Source organism: Rattus norvegicus, chromosome 11 (genome assembly GCF_036323735.1).
Source record: "Rattus norvegicus strain BN/NHsdMcwi chromosome 11, GRCr8, whole genome shotgun sequence".
Taxonomy (NCBI): Eukaryota; Metazoa; Chordata; class Mammalia; order Rodentia; family Muridae; genus Rattus; species Rattus norvegicus.
Window position 1 is genome coordinate 19,065,506 of NC_086029.1, and position 19,604 is coordinate 19,085,109.

Sequence of the window (19,604 nt, forward strand, 5' to 3'; positions counted from 1 at the left end):
CAAGTATGATAATAATAGAAGATCCACCTACTACAAATTTCTTGTACATGCATTTTCTTCATTTGTAATTAGCTTAGAATCGAATATATTGCTTTAGTAAAACAAATGACTAGCACCCTCTGTTTTTTACTCCCGATGGTAGAAATGCACCCTAAGATAAACGGATCCAACATACCAGTACAGGCTCCAAACCATGCTATACCAGCCTGAAAGTACCGTTACTTTAGGAGAATAAAAGACAACAGACAGCGATTTAGAAGTGCCTATGTCTTCTAAGCAATCTCGTGAAAATCTCATGATAAGAAAAATTATACTGAATCATAACCTACTAAGCTTTCCACAAATTCATAGAACTAACTCAAACACTTCAGTTCTTAAGTTTAGATTAACTTGCCAAAGTCAGCCCTGTGACATCTGTAAACACAACTGTGATTTGTACATGCATTTATAAATAAACATGCTTTGCCCATGATTGGAATGTTTGAAAGCTTTTATGCTTTGTCAGAAGATGTATTATGTCTACAGAGTCCCAAAACTTTTTCAAACTTTTTGTACCTGGAGGAGACTGTGTGTTATTCAGCCTTGTATCTTTCACATGATTTTATATTCAATGCTTTGTATTTGAGAGGCACACAATATTATTCTCTATGGACTCATTTATTTTTATAAGAGCAAATGTCATTGTCTTTGTCCTTTAAGAAAAAAAATCATACATCTGTGCTAACATCAATATTTAATTAAAGTTTAAAAAGCCATATAAATTTCTACATATTTCAATTCATTTCTCTCCTTGCAAACAATTCTGCTCACTAGTTCATCATAAGAGCTCTGCTTCTATATCAATTCCATTATCATTGTGGATATCCTTCTAACTATAATTAAGAAACTAATAGAACCATCGTCTTACGCAGTATTGGAAGTTACTGCTGTAATTCTCAATATGAAAGGAAACTTCTTCTCTTACAGGGAAAGCTAGACCTCTGTCATGTTTTCAGTCTAAGCTTACCCGTTTTTCTCTACTGTCACGGAAGGTTTTGATTTATGTCGCTCACTATCAGGGTTTAGAGAGTAAGTCAATGCTGGCCCCTTCTGTACTGGTTGGTACACATGTAATAGTTTGTCTACTACTGTCATTTCTTTTTCACTTGACATTCTGAACTGATAAAACTGTTGAAACGCGCGCGCGCGCACACACACACACACACACACACACACACACATGAGCGAGGGGGGGAGGGAGAGGGAGAGAGAGAAAGGAAAGGGGAGGGGGAGGGGAAGAAAGAGGGGGAGAGAGGGGGTGGGGAGAGACAGAGATAAGTACAGAGAGAGAGAGAGAGAGGAAGAAACTTGAGAAAGGGAGACATATACAGAGACAGAGGTAGTGATCAGGAAGAAGTGAAAACCCATGTAAGTATAAACAGATCACTCACTGAGTATTTATTAAGATAATACTTTATTCTGTGTAGTCTGGCACATCTTAAAAGAGCCTGAACAAAGATATTTCTAGTAACATACAACATTTCAAAATGTCATGTTAAAGCAATATAGCACCTCTAAATATTGTTGAAGATGTAGTTACCCAAAAAACCAGATGTCTGTTTAGAACTAAGTGGGGCTGGTGCTTCCTGTAATATTTAATTTTGCAATTGTGTTTACAAGTTATTAAACATGTAGCTAGTTGAATGGTTCTTGATACAGATTGTGAAATATATGAGAATTTGGACTAATATCAAACTTTGTTTTCTTCTTTTATAAAAAGTAATGAGGCATTCCACACGTCATCACTCCATGAGATTGATATATTTTAATCAATGCCTGTACTTGCTAAGCACTTAACAGATATAATTTATTTGTTATTGGCATGAGTTTGTGACAAATGAAAATTGAAGAATAAATAAATGGCTGATAGAAGATTATGTGTTGATTAATTTTCTTTAAAAAAGTCTACTTTCAATCATTTCCTTCTTAAAATTCACAAATAAAAAATTAGGCAAGGAGAGAATAACTTGGTAGATAAATGCTAATGCGGCTGCTTAGATTCCTTTGCAGAAATAGTCCATATGTCCTTTCCACAGATAATGGGCTCAGTGAAATGACTTCTTTAGTATTATATGATTTACTACAATGCAGTCAGGAAATATAAACCATTTCTTTAATAGTGACAACTTTATATAAATTAATCTTTAGAATTATTGGGGTTAATGAGATTAGTTAATAACAAAATGAACTATTACATTATCTTCAGAATGCAGTTATTTAAATGTAGAGGGCCAAACAGGAAGATGTTGACATTATTAAATACAGGCTTAAGGACTTTGGGAGTGTAGGCATTTTCTGAGAAGTTGCTTATGGAATTTTTAAGTCTGGCATAGACAGAGAACTCAAATACAGACCTCGGGGAAGAAACAATCTGCTTGATAATTGTCACGGTTTGAATATGCTTGGTCCAGGGAGTGGCACTACTTGGAGGTGTGGCCTTGCTGGGGTAGGTGTGTAGTTGTGAACGTGGGCTTTAATACCCTACTCCTAGCTGCCTGGAAGTCAGTCTTCTGCTAGCCGCCTTGGAAACATGCGGTAGAACTCTCAGGTCCTCCAGCTCCATGCCTGTCTGGATGCTTCCATGCTCCTTCCTTGAAGAATACGGACTGAACTTCTAACCTGTAAGCCAGCCCAAATTAAATCTTGTTCTTTATAAAACCATGGTTGGTGTCAGTTCACAGCAGTAGAATCCTAAGACAAAAATATTTTTTAAAAAATATTCTGTTACAAGTTGGAAAGAGAATCCTGAAGGAGAGTTTTGGTCCCCACTGGTGCTTCTGCCTCTGAAGATGCTCAGAAAGACTTCAAACTACAAGCTCCTTTCTTTCTAGAGCAATAATCATTGTTGTAGTTCTTTGCATGAAGAAGGTAAATCTCCTCTTAGAATTTAATTATTTTCTTATTCATCTAGAGTTTGATAGTCTAGAGATTTTTACAGTCCTTTGTAGACAAATCTCTGTCTCCTTGAAGACCAAAGATGACATTCAGTCTTTCCACATAGAAGCCAGCTAGAACTAATGTTTCTCACTCAATATAAAGGCCAGAGGAACTTTGGGGAAAAGTGTAGAATACTGGCTTCTGAACCTGACATGGCTGTTGCATTACTGGATTCACAGAATCTATGATAGACACAAGATCAGGCCCAATAGCATCCTGTCATGACAAAGGGGGAAAATTCATAATCTCCAGCAGTCCCTGAAGAAATATTCACAATTATTTGTTAATGGTGGTGGGAGATGGTGTCAAAAATAAAATACTTGTCCATACATTATTTATTTGGTGCAAATTAACTGAGATTTTAGCCATTTTAATAAACATCTTTTCACTACAGATTTCTCCTGATGGAGAAGTATAAGAGCAGGAGCCTAATGATAAATGTTGCTTACATTACTGATTCTGGAATTAGTATGTTACACAGGAAAGATTCTTTGAGAATAAATGTATAAAGAGATAGGTGGATAGATAGGTGGATAGGTAAAAATTAAAGTCTATGAAGATGGAAATTTTGACGCTCTTAGTTATCAATATATCTGATCTATTAAAATAGCACTTCAGAAATGACGACTAAAGGAGTCACTAGATGAATACATTGATTATAAATTTCAGCCTCATTTTCAAATGCTAATGAAACTCTTGCAAAATGTCTACTTCAACGTTTGCATATGAAAGTACCATAAATCACATTACATCTTGAAGTAAGAGACATTTGATTTGTCCTTTGTCCTTTCATAACTGAGATGAGATTGATAATCTTACACCTGCTGGAAATAAACTGACTTTAAATATTTATGTTTTCTTTTTATGATATTTTTATTAGCCTATATTAATTATGCATAATAATGGGTTTCACCAAGACCTTTTCCTAAGGATGCATAACATTGTTCAAGTTTATTCACATGCAACCCCTTTTTGCCTCTCTTGTCTCACTCCAACTTTATTTCTCTTCTCGAATATCACCCTCTACTTTTACATGTTTGTTTGTCTTTTGATTTAATAAGTTTCATTATGGTTGTCTTCCGGATTATGGGTGATAGTTTGCTTACTGGTGATTTTACCACTGGGGGAAAATGTCTCTCACCCACATTAGCAATTAATTATGCATATTGCCTCCTTAAGTGCTGAGGCCCAAGAATTTTTCCCCCTTTGCATGACAGATTGTTAATGTGCTCCACCTGTGCCCAATGCAATTGCTCTAAGTTCAAGAGTACAACCACCATGTTAGGTCCAGTATTTCCCATGTTCTCCACAACTTCTTCTGTCCTTTAGATTCCCTCTAAACCTTTTTCTTTACTATTCCTTGAGGCTTCAAAGGTTACATCTATAAGTTGAAGGATCTACAAACACATACATGACACCTACCCAATCAGTAGTACTTACAGGAAGATATACTGTGAGATACAAATAGTTATGCATTTTTACTACCTGATATGTATTTAGCTAGTACTAGCTGAGGCAACTTATATTTTATCATTTAATATTTTAGCCAGTTTCTCTTAAACTATTGAATTTGATAAAATTTCTTTGGCGCAAAAATAGCACTGTGGATTTGGACATTTTAATTAATTCCTATCACAGATTTCTCTACCTGCAGAATGAAAATTATAATAATAATTCTATTTTATTGGTTTGTTCTGATAATTAAATGAATTATATTAAAATGTCTACTACCTCTCTAGCTCTCTGCCATCAGACCACAGTGTAAGTCTCACCTATGACTCCAGAGAGATGCCTTTCTCCATGATGATAGTGTACTAAACCTCTGAAACTATCTGGGAAAGTGTCTGGAAGAGCAATTCAATGGAACCAGAGAAACCTCAATGTAGTCACCAAGGTGGCTTGTAGAAGACACACCCAGTAGCCATTGCATTGGTGAATACCCCAGTGACAACGATAGCCTATACATCTATGAATTTCTGTATAGAGATTCCCCTGAGACATCCCAAACCATAAAGGCTAGGGCTAGCTAATGCCACAGCTGTTGGTGTTGCCAGAACTGGGTGGTAAGACATCTCATGTTTTGGATACAAGCCACTGAGAATTAGCCAATGAGATATAGAAAGCTCAGGAAACAAAACTCAAAATATCCAGGAGAAACAAACACTCATGAGATTCCCTATTACGGTTGTATAAGCAGTGAACAATGACTGCGGAGAAAATTATATTCAGTGGAGCTACCTACATCCCCATCAAAAGCCCAAGCATGCAGATATGTGAGCAGCCATCCACAATGGGGTGGGTTTTTTAGTATACAGCTACTTTGAGTCATACATGGTAACCCCAATAAACTTGGTTCACCAAAATTTTACAAATAAATAAATAAATAAGCAGCCCAGTACAGTGACATAAATACAACAATAGTTTTATTGATTGGGGACAAATATTGAAAATATTAGTTTAAATATACAAGGGGAATAGTTTACATAACTATGCATGGTTTGTGTACTTTCTTATATTTTTAATTTCTATTTAATTTTACACTTTATTATTTAATTTAATGTGCATGTATATGTGTGCTCTGTCTGAATGTGTATGTCTGTACATCACTTATATCCATGGTACCTGGACAGTCAATAAGGGTACATCAGATCCCCCAGAACTAGATGTATAGGTCTTTTTGAGCCACAATGTGCATGCTTGGAATTGTACCCAGAACCCATAGAAAAACAAGAAATTCTTTTAGCTGATGGGCCATCAATCCAAATCTGTGGTTTTTCTATTTTAATGCTATGTTTATTTCCATTGCAAAGACATTAAAACTTCATTAAAAAAAAAGAAAGAAAAACTTCTGGGAGAGCAACCATCCCTGCCCTCAAGCTGTACTGCAGAGCAATAGTGATAAAAACTGCATGGCAATGATACAGAGACAGACAGGTAGATCAATGGAATAGAAGTGAAGACCGAGAAATAAACCCGCACACTGAAGGACACTCGATCTTTGACAAAGTAGCCAAAACTGTACAATGGAATAAATAATGTGTCTTCAATAAAAGGTGCCGGTTGAAATGGCTGACAGCATGTAGGAAAATGAAAGTAGATCCATATTTGTCACCTTGCACAAAACTCCAGCTAACCACCAAAAAACCAAACAACACAATAAAAAATATGGGGTTTAGAGCAAAGCAGAGAACTCACAACAGAGGCATAGCAAATGGTCAAGAAGCACTAAAGAAACCTTCACAGACCTTAGTCGTCAGGGCAATGTAAATAGAAATAACCTCGAGATTCCACCTTATACCAGTCAGAATGGCTAAGATCAAAGCTCAGATTACAGAATATGTTGGTGAGAATGTGGAGAAAAAGAAACACTCCTCTGTTATTGATGGGTTTGCAAGCTGGTACAACCACTGTGGAAATCAGTCTGGAGGTTCCTCAGAAAATTGGAAATAGAGCTACCTGAAGATCCAGCCATACCTCTCTTGGGCAAATACCCAAAAGATGCTTCAATGCTTCAATGACACATGTCCACTATGCTCATGGCAGCCTTTTTTAAAATAGGCAGAAGCTTTTTGTTTAAAAAGGGAAACAACCCAGATCTCCCACAACAGAAGAATGTATACATGAAATGTGGTTCACTTACACAATGGAACAGTATTGAGCTATTAAAAATTGAGGACATGATGAATTTTGCAGTCAAAAGAATGGAATTTAAAAATAACATCCTGAGTGAGGTAACTCATACCCAAAAGGGCATGCATGGTATGTACTCATTAATATATGGATATTAGCCAAAAAACTACATAATATCTAGGATACAATCCACTGAACTAAAAAAAAAAAGCAGCAGAGCTCAAGTGGGGATGTTTTAGTCCCACTTGGGATGGAGAAGAAAACAATCACAAATGGTAGATAGAGGGAGGGAAGGGGGTGAGGAAGGGGAGGGGAAGGGGAAAAGGGAAACATGATCAAGTATGGAGTTGGGAGGGTTGTAGGAGAGAAGCCCCGAAGGCCAGGAGAATGAATGGAAATATGCAATGTCGGGGGGACCCTCTAGAGTGTACCAGAAACCTTGGAGGTGAGATACTCTCAGAACTCAAAGGGAGGTACCTTAGGAGAAATGCTCAACAATGGGGAGAGGGACTTTGAGACTATACCTGCAGTAGAAAGACAGGGCATTAAGTGGAGGGATGGGGTTGCCATCCTATAGTCAAAAACTCTGATCCAGAATTGTTCCTAAGAGAATTGCAGAAACACAAATGGAGAAGTGACTGAGAGAAAGGCAGCCCAGTGTCCAGCCCAACTTGGGATCCATCTCAAGGGGAGGCTCCAAGGCCTGGCACTATTACTTATGCCTTGGTGTGCTTACATGCAGGAGCCTAGCATGGCTGCCCTCTGAGAGACCCAATAAGCAGCTGACTGAGACAGAAGCAGATACCTACATACAACCATTTGACTGAAGTTGGTGGACCCCGGTGGTTGAATTAGGGAAAGATTAGAAGAAGCTGAGGAGGAGGGCAATCTAATAGGAAAACCAGCAGTTTCAACTATCTGGACCCCTGCGATCTCTCAGACACTGAAAGACCTATCAAACAGCACACACTAGGTGATCTGAGGTCCCTGACAGATAAGCAGAGGACTGCCTGTTCCAGCCTCAGTGGGAGAAGATGTGTCTAAACCTGGAGTGACTTAAGGCCCCAGGGAGTGTGGAGGTGTGGTGTAGGGTCAGGGACAGGAGGAGGAATTGGATGAAAAACTGGGAGGATGGAGAGGAACAGGGGCAATGACTAGACTGTGAGAAAAATAAAAGTAAATACAAAAAAGGAAAGGTAAGTAAGGCAGGGGATGTTCTGTATTTTTCCAGTGAGTTTAGAGTAAAAGGTTCATTTGATAGCGTGTGTATGTGTGTTGTAGTTTTTATCGTGGCAGTGCACAGGATTGGATTCATAGTCCTGTGCGTGCTGTGAAAGCATTCTAATGTTAAATTTACCTCCCCGCCTTCATTCTGAAGTCTTTCATCCTTTCTTTTTTGTGTGCACAAAATATCTCAATATAAATTACAAGTAATGTCCATGAGAGAAAGGAACTTGACAAATTTTTGCACCAGGGAGACATAGGTTTATGTTTATAAGGCATGAGAAACCATGATTTGGATGTAATGTGAGTTTCTATTAACCTGTCTACATTTTAATCTTGTTTTCTGCTCTCTATTGTTACTTTGTTTATTAATACAAAAGCATAGAGCACACAGAGGGATGACTTTTTTTAGTCAGAAGCAGTTCTTTTTTTTTCACAGACCTCTGTGAGATCTATTGTTATTGGCTTTTTACCAGCCTCAGATTTAAGAAGTTTAGCCAGTCATTTAGTCTGCAAAATATGTCAATCAAATTAAAACTTAAACTCAGTTACACAGGGTATATTGCTGCATTTTATAACATTGGAAACAAGCAAGAATATACTAATACTGATAGAATGCAGCTTACATTTCATTGAGCTTAATGTCTTCTCCCTTAGACTAGGTTTAAAAGAATAGATGCAGGATCGTAATATCAGTATGCTATTTGAGATTGGGGAGGTTTGCGTGACAATACTCTCATAGACTCTGGTGTTATACCAACCCCAGTTAGCAGAGCAATCTGGGTAGGTTTTAAACATGTGACCTTCCTGGGAGAAGTATTTCACTAGGTTCAGATTTTTAGTTTCAAATGCCATGGGTATTCTAAGTCCTTTCTGTTTCCCACTTACAGTTTGAGATATGGTTCCTGCCACCATATCTGCTGATTGAAGCCATTATTCTTTGCTGTGATGGACCTATAACTCTGGAGGCATTAGTCCAAATAAAATCCTTCCTCTAAATGTTGCCTTTAGATGGTCATCATGGTCCATCACAGCAAAAGAAAAATAACTAATACAGTAGCTAACATGAACTTGCTCCATCAACCAAATGAGCACAAGTGTGGGTACATCACAGAGGTCCACCATTACATCTGTACTGCATGTAACAGAAGTTTGTATTTCTCACTGTTCAGGAGTTCAGGAGAAGCCTTTCACGGAAATTTTGTCTTTGGTAGTCTTGGAAAGAATTTCATCTGAAATGATGAATAGATTATTCAGATCTTTTCTTTCCAAGAATGATATTTACCCCTCATTAATACAGATACTCTTTCTGAGTGTTGTGGTAGGGCCCTAAGCATGAGATCAGTTTGTAAGAGTACAGCTTTCCCTTTAGGCTTGCACTATACATCCCATCAGTGTTCATTATGACACGAAGACTCAGGATATCATTTTCCAGAACCTATAGAAGGCTGAATTATTGTTGCATTAAAGAAAAAGCCACAAGATCTAGATATACAATGCAGGAATACTGTTACTATGCTCTAGTGAAAATTGGCATTTGTCTCAGACACAAATAAGAATATAGAAAACAGCTCATTGAACGCGGAGCCAGCTCTCGGGGATCTCTGTGTGGTCTCGTCATCAGCACAGCTGGGCCTACACGCAAGCAACCATGTCTAAGGGACCTGCAGTTGGCATTGATCTTGGCACCACCTACTCCTGTGTGGGTGTCTTCCAGCATGGAAAGGTGGAAATAATTGCCAATGACCAGGGTAACTGCACCACGCCGAGCTATGTTGCTTTCACCGACACAGAACGATTAATTGGGGATGCGGCCAAGAATCAGGTTGCAATGAACCCCACCAACACAGTTTTTGATGCCAAACGTCTGATCGGACGTAGGTTCGATGATGCTGTTGTTCAGTCTGACATGAAGCACTGGCCCTTCATGGTGGTGAACGATGCAGGCAGGCCCAAGGTCCAAGTCGAATACAAAGGGGAGACAAAAAGTTTCTATCCTGAGGAAGTGTCTTCAATGGTTCTGACAAAAATGAAGGAAATTGCAGAAGCTTACCTTGGAAAGACTGTTACCAATGCCGTGGTCACCGTGCCAGCTTACTTCAATGACTCTCAGCGACAGGCAACAAAAGATGCTGGAACTATTGCTGGCCTCAACGTACTTCGAATTATCAATGAGCCAACTGCTGCTGCTATTGCCTATGTCTTAGATAAGAAGGTCGGGGCTGAAAGGAATGTGCTCATTTTTGACTTGGGAGGTGGCACTTTTGATGTGTCAATCCTCACTATCGAGGATGGAATTTTTGAAGTCAAATCAACAGCTGGAGACACCCACTTGGGCGGAGAAGACTTTGACAACCGAATGGTCAACCATTTCATTGCTGAGTTTAAGCGAAAGCACAAGAAGGACATCAGTGAGAACAAGAGAGCTGTCAGGCGTCTCCGCACTGCCTGTGAGCGGGCCAAGCGCACCCTCTCCTCCAGCACCCAGGCCAGTATTGAGATTGATTCTCTCTATGAGGGAATTGACTTCTACACCTCCATTACCCGTGCTCGATTTGAGGAGTTGAATGCTGACCTGTTCCGTGGCACACTGGACCCTGTAGAGAAGGCCCTTCGAGATGCCAAACTAGACAAGTCACAGATCCATGATATTGTCCTGGTGGGTGGTTCTACCAGAATCCCCAAGATCCAGAAACTTCTGCAAGACTTCTTCAATGGAAAAGAGCTGAATAAGAGCATTAACCCCGATGAAGCTGTTGCCTATGGTGCAGCTGTCCAGGCAGCCATTCTATCTGGAGACAAGTCTGAGAATGTTCAGGATTTGCTGCTCTTGGATGTCACTCCTCTTTCCCTTGGGATTGAAACTGCTGGTGGAGTCATGACTGTCCTCATCAAGCGCAATACCACCATTCCCACCAAGCAGACCCAGACTTTCACCACCTACTCTGACAACCAGCCAGGTGTACTCATCCAGGTGTATGAAGGTGAAAGGGCCATGACCAAGGACAACAACCTGCTTGGGAAGTTTGAGCTCACAGGCATACCTCCAGCACCCCGTGGGGTTCCTCAGATTGAGGTTACTTTTGACATTGATGCCAATGGCATCCTCAATGTTTCTGCTGTAGATAAGAGCACAGGAAAGGAGAACAAGATCACCATCACCAATGACAAGGGCCGCTTGAGTAAGGAGGATATTGAGCGCATGGTCCAAGAAGCTGAGAAGTACAAAGCTGAGGATGAGAAGCAGAGAGATAAGGTTTCCTCTAAGAACTCGCTGGAGTCTTATGCTTTCAACATGAAAGCAACTGTTGAGGATGAGAAACTTCAAGGCAAGATCAATGATGAAGACAAACAGAAGATTCTTGACAAGTGCAACGAAATCATCAGCTGGCTGGATAAGAACCAGACTGCGGAGAAGGAAGAATTTGAGCATCAGCAGAAAGAACTGGAGAAGGTCTGCAACCCTATCATCACCAAGCTGTACCAGAGTGCTGGTGGCATGCCTGGAGGAATGCCTGGTGGCTTCCCTGGTGGAGGAGCTCCTCCATCTGGTGGTGCTTCTTCAGGCCCCACCATTGAAGAGGTCGATTAAGTCAAAGTAGAGGGTATAGCATTGTTCCACAGGGACCCAAAACAAGTAACATGGAATAATAAAACTATTTAAATTGGCAAAAAAAAAGAATATAGAAAACAATGAGGAAATGACACAAGTTGGAAATATGAAAATAACTACACAATGCAGGATAGCCAATTCAAAAAATATAGAAACTGAATGGTGAAAGAGAAATAATATGGGGTCCAAAAAAGTCTGGATTCGGTGAAAATGATTGCCACTAAATCCAACAACCCATGTTTGATTCATTTAACCCATATTGTAGATGTATGAAGTTGACTCCATAAAGCTCTCTTGTGGCCACCATATGCATGTTATTGCACACTTGTGCACATAAACATACACACACACACACACCCAATAAAGTAAAAGTAAAATAAATAATATATATTTTTCAAAGAAAATACTATGAAAGAAATGTAAGTTTTCCATAACTCAGAAATTTTGAAGACCACTGGATAAAGAGAAGACAACGTATCAACTACAGAATGAAGCATCAATGCAAACTATGTTGCAAATAAATAGAATTTTAGCATAGTGCTTGGTTGTATTGTAGCTTATCATGCCATATTTGGTTGATTTTGCTGGAAAATATGCTGTTTTCAGAGGAGAGGTGAATGGGGCTTGGATCTGGGGTAAGAGAAGGTGAGAGGAAAAGACTGGGGAAAAGGAGAGATAGAAATCTGCAACTGGGATATAATATATGAAAAAAGAGTAAATAAAAAGTAAAAATATTTTAACAGTTGACAATAATGAAAACAGAAGAAATATGATGTAGATTGTTCTTTTCTGCAGCAGAATCCACTTTTATATTTTTAAAATCACTATAATCCTGGTGTAGATAACTTAATCTAGATCTGTTCAATTCATATCAATTCATATCAGTTTAATTACTTACGTTAGCTAAATTCAACATTCACAAATCATTTCTAGTCCAATTTGCAAACACAGTCTAATCTCTCTTTGCTCTAACTGCTACTTGAGGTCTCTTGTGAGTGCAAATAGTGGAGTAATATCACTGATGTCACAAGGCACTTAAGAACAAGAGGAACCCTTGAGCTCACCAGAAAATCCCAAGGCCAAGGGAGAAGTGAAATTTGGATTGATATATCTACCATTTGTGGCAAAGCAGACATGGATGAGTTAAAGGACGCAGATCAGGTTAACATCAGAAATTCACTTGGGAGAGAAAAAGAGGTCTAGCCATTGAAGTAGTGCAGCATTAGGATCTATCTGTGCAAGAACACAGACCAGCCAAATCTCAGCTGCAGAAGCAAGCTGACACCAAGTGCCTCCCTGGTCCCTCATCTCCAGAGAAGTCTACTCTGGTTCACACAGTCCTAACTCAGAAACACCGAAGCAGTGTTTCACCTAAAAATAGCGTTAAAGGTATCTTTAGCCTGGACTGGAGGTGCAGAATCTGTATAATGGGATGAAGGAAGTTTATTTGTTGATATCTAGATTTAGTTATCTTGAAATTATTAGGGAGACTGAGGAAAAATACTATCCACTTGTAAAATCAAATTTTCTATTTGCATTTTAGATCTCAAATTTGTGTGTGCGCGCGCGCATGTGTGTGTGTGTGTGTGTGCGTATGTGTGTGCGTGTATCACTGCTTTCACCATTTTAAAGTTATAATTACTAAATAATACTCAATAGTCTCACTTAGAAAAATAAAAATATTCTTGAAATCATATTTGCATCTATTTTCCTTTGGTGCCCACATCATGTAACCATGCATTGTTAAGTCTGAAAATATAACAGAGTCCATAGGAGATACATTTTTCTTTTTATGTGACAACCACACTAATAGTAACTGCTACATTTTTGGAGGCTCCCCAAATTGTCTTCACATCACTTATGATACAGTAATTTGGGACCCAGAATATCCATTTTCCCTATTAAAGTATTTTGTGTTCTCATGGGAAGCTTAAATTACTTGGCTTCATTCTATTGTGTTTCCCATTTAATCAAAGAAACAGATGTGTTTGTCTCTTTTCAAAACCATTTTACTTTCACTAAGTCTGTTCAGTGCCTCAAGTGAATACTATATATCTTCAGTGGAACTCCAAGGATTCAGTGCAGTGTGTGTGTGTGTGTGTGTGTGTGTGTGTGTGTGTGTGTGTGTGTGTGTGTTTGGGTCCACTCATTCTTTTTGATGCATATGGAGGTCAGATGTTAACAACCTCTGATACCTTCTTGAAATTATTGCTCTACCATATTTATGAATTAGGTTCTGTCCAAAGCATAAAGCTCATAGCTGTGCTGGGAAGTTTGGCCACCCAGATGTCCGTTGCTTGCCTGCATTTGTATGGGCTCTCGGTTACAGTAGCATGCCTCTATGTAGCAGACAATCGTAAGTGATAGACTAGTACCCTGTGGTCCTATGTGAGTTCTGGCTTATGAGCATCACCTCTTACGGGAGGTAGTACTTTTATATTCTGTCAGCTGCATCCTTTACTTCCACATGTTGTCCCTACACATCCCCTCCAAAAACTACATCTAACAACTTTAGCACCTTCCAGCCCCACCATTAACATCTGGATACAGATATTCTCATCTTTGAACAATATTATTTTTCTCATGCTTGGTAAGAAACAAATTTAAATAGTTTCTATTCAAGTGTATTCCTGATGTCTGTGAGTATTGTAGAGTATAAGAACTGATCAGGCCTGAACTTCTTTTGAGTGTACACTCAGTAAAGTAAAATTGTGTCCTCCGGTAACCTTTTAATGGAATCCCTTCTTTATCATCTTAAGCCTGTGCATACTTTCACATACATATCATTAGTCAGATGCATTTTTGGATGAGAAAAATCATAGTAGGAAAAGTGACTATATGACCTACTCTTTTGATCAAAATGAAGAACCACCCTCAAACTATAACTACTTGTAACTACTTTCTCCTTCCTTTAGACATGATAGGAAGAAAGCTCAGGCTGGAGACTGGATCCCTTGTGTCGTGCTGTCAAACTTCAGTGTACACCTCTATAATCTGCAATGTCTGTCTGCTCTGAAAAAAGTCATCTTACTTTTTTGTTTGTTTGTTTGTTTTGTTTTTTGTTTTTGCTACTCCATGTGAGTCCCTCTTTCCCACTCTTTGGGTAAGAGGCTATGAGCCTGGAAAGATAGGGTGGGTGACTTGTCCATTAATAACTATCAGCTCTGATCTGGCTGTTATGCGGTTTTGGGGGTATATGAAGTACCAACTTCTCATGCTTATTAAATAAGCTCTTTTTTCCTATTAAGCCTTTATCCAAGTGCTCAGTTCTTTACATTTCAATTTCTAGTGTTTCATGTTTATCCAAACAATTGATAAATCAGTACATTTCCCCCTTAGTTTCTGCTGTCAGTTTGGACACAGCCTAGAATCATCTGAACGAATATGACTTTATGTATCGTCCAGATCAGCTTGGTGTGAGGTCAGGGCATGGAGAGAATGGATGAGGGAGAGTGAAACACATCATGGTCAGTACCATCCCTAGTCAGACAGACTTGGCCTATAAAGGAATTCTAGCAGAGCAAGAGCCAAGAAGCAATTCAGAAAGCATCTCTTTGTGGTTTTGCTTCAGGTTCTGCTTGGGTTCCCGCCCTGATTTCCTACAATGAGGAGTGGCAGAAATAAACTTTCCCCCTCCAGGTTGCTTTTTATCCCAGTAACAGAAATCAAAGTGGAAAGAAAAACTATTCATTAATGATTTACCTTATGATAATGGTATAGATAGGATCATTTTGCATATTTAAACTCCATTAGTCTACTGTTTTTCAAGGTTGGGCCTGATACCATTGTACTTAAAACACTCTACGTTCTTTGATTTGGCATTTCACATTAATATTGAATGACTTTTGCTTACTTACTATGCTTTTGAATGTGCTACTTATGATGTTGCCAAATGACTTTTAAATAGGATCATACAGTGATCAGTTGATGAAATTATGAGAAGTTATAATCCAGTCTCACTTAATAGGCTTCTAATACTTGCTGGTACTTTTCATAGCATTTGCTTCTGAGTGTCCCAAAGCAATAATTAATTTGAAATCAAGTCATAGAAATCTAGCTGCAAAACAAACAAATAAATAAACAAACAACAACAACCAAAAACTTTAACAACTGCACAATATTTTTTTTAAATTAGCTGTCTTTGTTTGAGGTAAGTAATCACCAAATGTTAAAATTTCATGAACCCTTAAGTTTCTTTCAGTAGACTTTTCTTTTATGTTGATATAACATCCTATGAAGTGACTCTTCTTAATTATAGGCGTTTTTATTTGAATGCAAACTTTTAATTGCCACAAATGGAAAGAAACAAGCAAGAACAGTTTTAAAAATTCATTTTTTATTGTGCTCATTTCCCTTCTAGAGCCTTTATATGAGGTCTGTTTCATTTAGGTTCAGAAATGTACTTAGTAACATTTGAAAATATACAGACATAATGACTACAAACCAATAATTTCAGTTTTACTTTGGGAGAAATATTGAAATAAATTTCTCCTGGTGTGTTTGTAGGCCTCATTAATGTTGTGGCTTGGCATTACATCACATTTTCCTCTTTAACATTCGAAAAGGTATTGCCTCTGCAGACAAGGTACTGTTTGCAGGAGCTGGAGAATATTAAGTACCTAAAATATTGTTTAATATAATTTTGAAATGAGGAGGGGTGATCTTGCCTCGATACATTGAGCAATCAGAGTGAAGTGATGATGTCTCACTTGTCAAGACATTTTGCATTTGTAGGACATTTGCTACATTCTTATTGCCAAAATTCAGACAAGTCTCTCTCTCTCTCTCTCTCTCTCTCTCTCTCTCTCTCTCTTTCACACACACACACACACACACACACACACACACACACACACACACACAAAGTTCTGTGTGAAAAAGATTCACTGAGTTTCCAGAAAGGTTTGCTATTCTTTGAGGAAAAATGCTTTGGAATGATGGTGACGTAATTCTCAAAATAAGAGCTTAGAAGAAGCAATACCACAAATACAGTGAACACATTAAAACTCTAACTTAACTGTGAATTAAAAATATGATATATATTAGGAAGACACTAGGATTCCAGTTATAATTGTTATAAGAATACTTCAGACATTTTACAGATATTAAAAAGAATGTGTTGGATAAAAGCACAATTAAAATATTTTTATTCAGATCCAATGCCTTCCATGTACTGATGACCATAATTCTCTCGTCTTTGATGTATTATTGGAGGTATTTATTTAAGAATGGGTCTTGTAATGGAGTGTCGCATGCCCTGGGACTTGATATGTAGGTAAAACTGGCCTTGCACTTAAAAATTTACTGAGAATGGGGTCTGCATAGGAGGAGCTAGAGAAAGGATTGAAGAAGATGAAGGGTTTGCAACTCCATAAGAACAACTATACCAACCAACCAGGGTTCCCAGGGACTAAACGACTATCAAAAGAGTACACATGGACAGACCCATGGCTCCAGCTGCGTATGTAAGCAGCGGATGGCCTTGTTGGGCATCAGTGGAAGGACAAGCCCTTGGTCCTACTAAGGCTGGACCTCCCGGTGTAAGGGAATGGCAGGGTGGAGAGGGGGGAAGGGGTGGGTGGATGGGTTGTGGAATACCCTCATAGAAGAAGTGGAAGGGGGATGGGTTAGGCATTTAATGGACAGGAAACCAGGAAAGTGGATAACATTTGAAATGTAAGTTATAAATAAAATTAAATAAACCTAAATTAAAATTATCATACCTGAGTGTGTAGAGGTGTGTGTGTGTGTGTGTGTGTGTGTGTGTGTGTGTGTGTATGTCAGGGTTAGACATGATAAAAAAAATGCTACCTGTTTCTGTTGAGTGTTGCAATTTAAGGAGTACTCTAACACCTAGACCTTGCCCTATTACTATTTTTATTTTTATTTTTTTAAATATTAATTTTATTAAATGTTTCAAGGTGATATAATAGAATAAAATACAGGTATTTTTCCATATCAAAACAAAGGAATCATGAGCATGACAGTCAATGATGAAACTGTTTCTATAAAACTTAAAAGCTTCTAAGTGTTTATCTAGTAATCAGTTATTTATAGTAATACTTAACTTTTTCTGACTCTCCTGAGGCATAGCGGTTAAATGAAACTACATTCACCCCAGAGAGCACATAAAAAAAAAAAAAGGAGAAGCAAATTGACACTGATGTAGGTATATAATTCAATGCCATAATTGTAGGAAATTTAAACAAATTTAGTTTATAATTATGAAATCTCTCCCTCTAGGAAAAAAATTCCACCAAGTTACTTCATGAACTAAAAGATCTCATGTCCCTAAGTCATACCCTGTTCTTTTATGTTTTAGGCGTATTAACAATTTGTCATCGTGTATATGATTAAGGAAATGTTATAAAACCTCCACTCTGGGGATGTCGAAGTAGACAAATTTTAATTGTGTTCTGTGTTTGCTTAGCTTATTGTGTTTGCATGGATCTTAGGATACCTTAGACTGTAGTCATTTTAAATATCAGTGTACTCACAGTGCTGCCTCACCATGCAGCACTGTTGTTTCGTTAGCTTATCTTGTGCTTTGTTAATTATTTGTAAAGATCATATAAACGTGCTCAGATCGAAATCTTCTCCCAATTGGTGTGACTCGGAAATACTTGAAAGCAAATAATTTATTTGTTCAGAAAATAAAGGTTTACAAGCTTTAAAACTTTCTTTCATTTGCAAATAGTAGAAATCCTTGTGCTCTTAGCCAGTGATGGAAATGTGTTTGCATTCTGTTCTGTTAGACTTTGCGAAACAAATACAGTCTTATATTTAAGTTGGATATGTTCATATAAGTTGATCATTTCTGATTTAGCTGCAACTTTAGAGACTGGAGTACCTGAGCATTTTAATTTGTATATATTTATATGTTTACATATATCACTAAATAAATATTTATATGTTAATATATCACTAAATAAATATTTTTCATGGTGATATTTAAGGACTTACAAGTTCTATGACCATAAAAACAAACAAAAATTGGGTTATTTTCTGTATCTATGAATAAAACAGGAATGTTTACTATATTAAGTAAAATAATTTATTCACTCTGAATACTTTCACTTACTGTGTTGTCCACCTTGAATCTAGTAACTGAAATGCCTTGAGCTTTTAGCCTTTTATCAGTCAGTGACCTAGGGTATGCTGGCTTTGCACCTCCATATCTTGAATAATGATCAAAACACCACAGGTGGCCTAATCAGAGGTACCTCATACGTTAAGTGCAGGGTCCCTGCATGATTGACATTCAGCATGAAAAATTCAAAATAATTGTAAGATTTGGAGGTCTTCCTTTAGAACATCTTTCAATTTTGTATTGTGTTCTAGAACTAATATTTTATAAATAATTATGAGGAAGAATTTTAGATCTACAAAAGGAGGGATCAAAATCTGTTCTGTTGTTTTTTGAGTAACTATGAACATTTGTAAACCTCATGTGTAATACGTATAAAGTCAAGAAAAATAAACCAACCTTATGGAGTTAATGCTAGCCTTAAATGAATAGTCCATGCAGATATCTTGGCACAGCAAAGGCCCTCAACAAATGGTGGCTCATATTATTGTGACACCTCTTGTGATTCATTTCTTTCAAATATCTACTTTCTCCCTCTGGAAGTTCAAACTGTTTTATGAATCTTTCATTACTGTTGGAAACATGTTCTGAGTTTCACACAACTAAAGTGTCCAAGTCCATTAGCCAACATTTTAATTGCTTTTCTTTTCAATCGAATCTTATGTTGAGCATCACCCTTTGCTGTAAACAGAAAGAATATGTGTAAAAAAAGAGAAAAAAAACAGAATCAGTTTTCTTGGAGTATTTTAGGCTCATTGGCTGGGGCTTTGAAAATCACAATGGTAAAATACAAGATTGAGAGAAAGACTGGAGTTGATTAACCTGTGCCCCTTACTTACATAAGAGAGCTCATTGTTGGGTAATTAGATGAGTGGCTGCCCCTTAATATAAATAGCATCTAACAGCGGGGGTGGGGGAGTCATAGAGAAAGTGACAGGACAAAGAAAGAGGACTTAGGACTTAGATATTTCGACATTCAAAGTTGTGGGGTTTAATATCAGGTGAGAGAGTAAGTAAGACATGTATGACTCCTGTCAGACACTGTGGGTGTATGTAGAAGGAGAGGGGGTGGCA

At 38.0% G+C, this 19,604-nt stretch overlaps 1 protein-coding gene across 1 annotated transcript; it reads left to right on the forward strand.

Annotated features, from left to right (window-relative positions):
• Positions 1-9,399: 9,399 nt before the first annotated feature.
• On the forward strand, positions 9,400-11,509 carry Haus8l2 (HAUS augmin-like complex, subunit 8 like 2). Its single transcript, XM_039088763.2, has one exon. It carries the CDS (start codon positions 9,482-9,484, stop codon positions 11,420-11,422), a length of 1,941 nt encoding a protein of 646 aa, XP_038944691.1. The 5' UTR covers positions 9,400-9,481; the 3' UTR covers positions 11,423-11,509.
• Positions 11,510-19,604: the final 8,095 nt, after the last annotated feature.

Bases quoted from the DNA above. Each gene is read 5' to 3' on its own strand.
- Haus8l2 (XM_039088763.2), top strand. From the start codon at position 9,482: ATGTCTAAGGGACCTGCAGTTGGCATTGATCTTGGCACCACCTACTCC.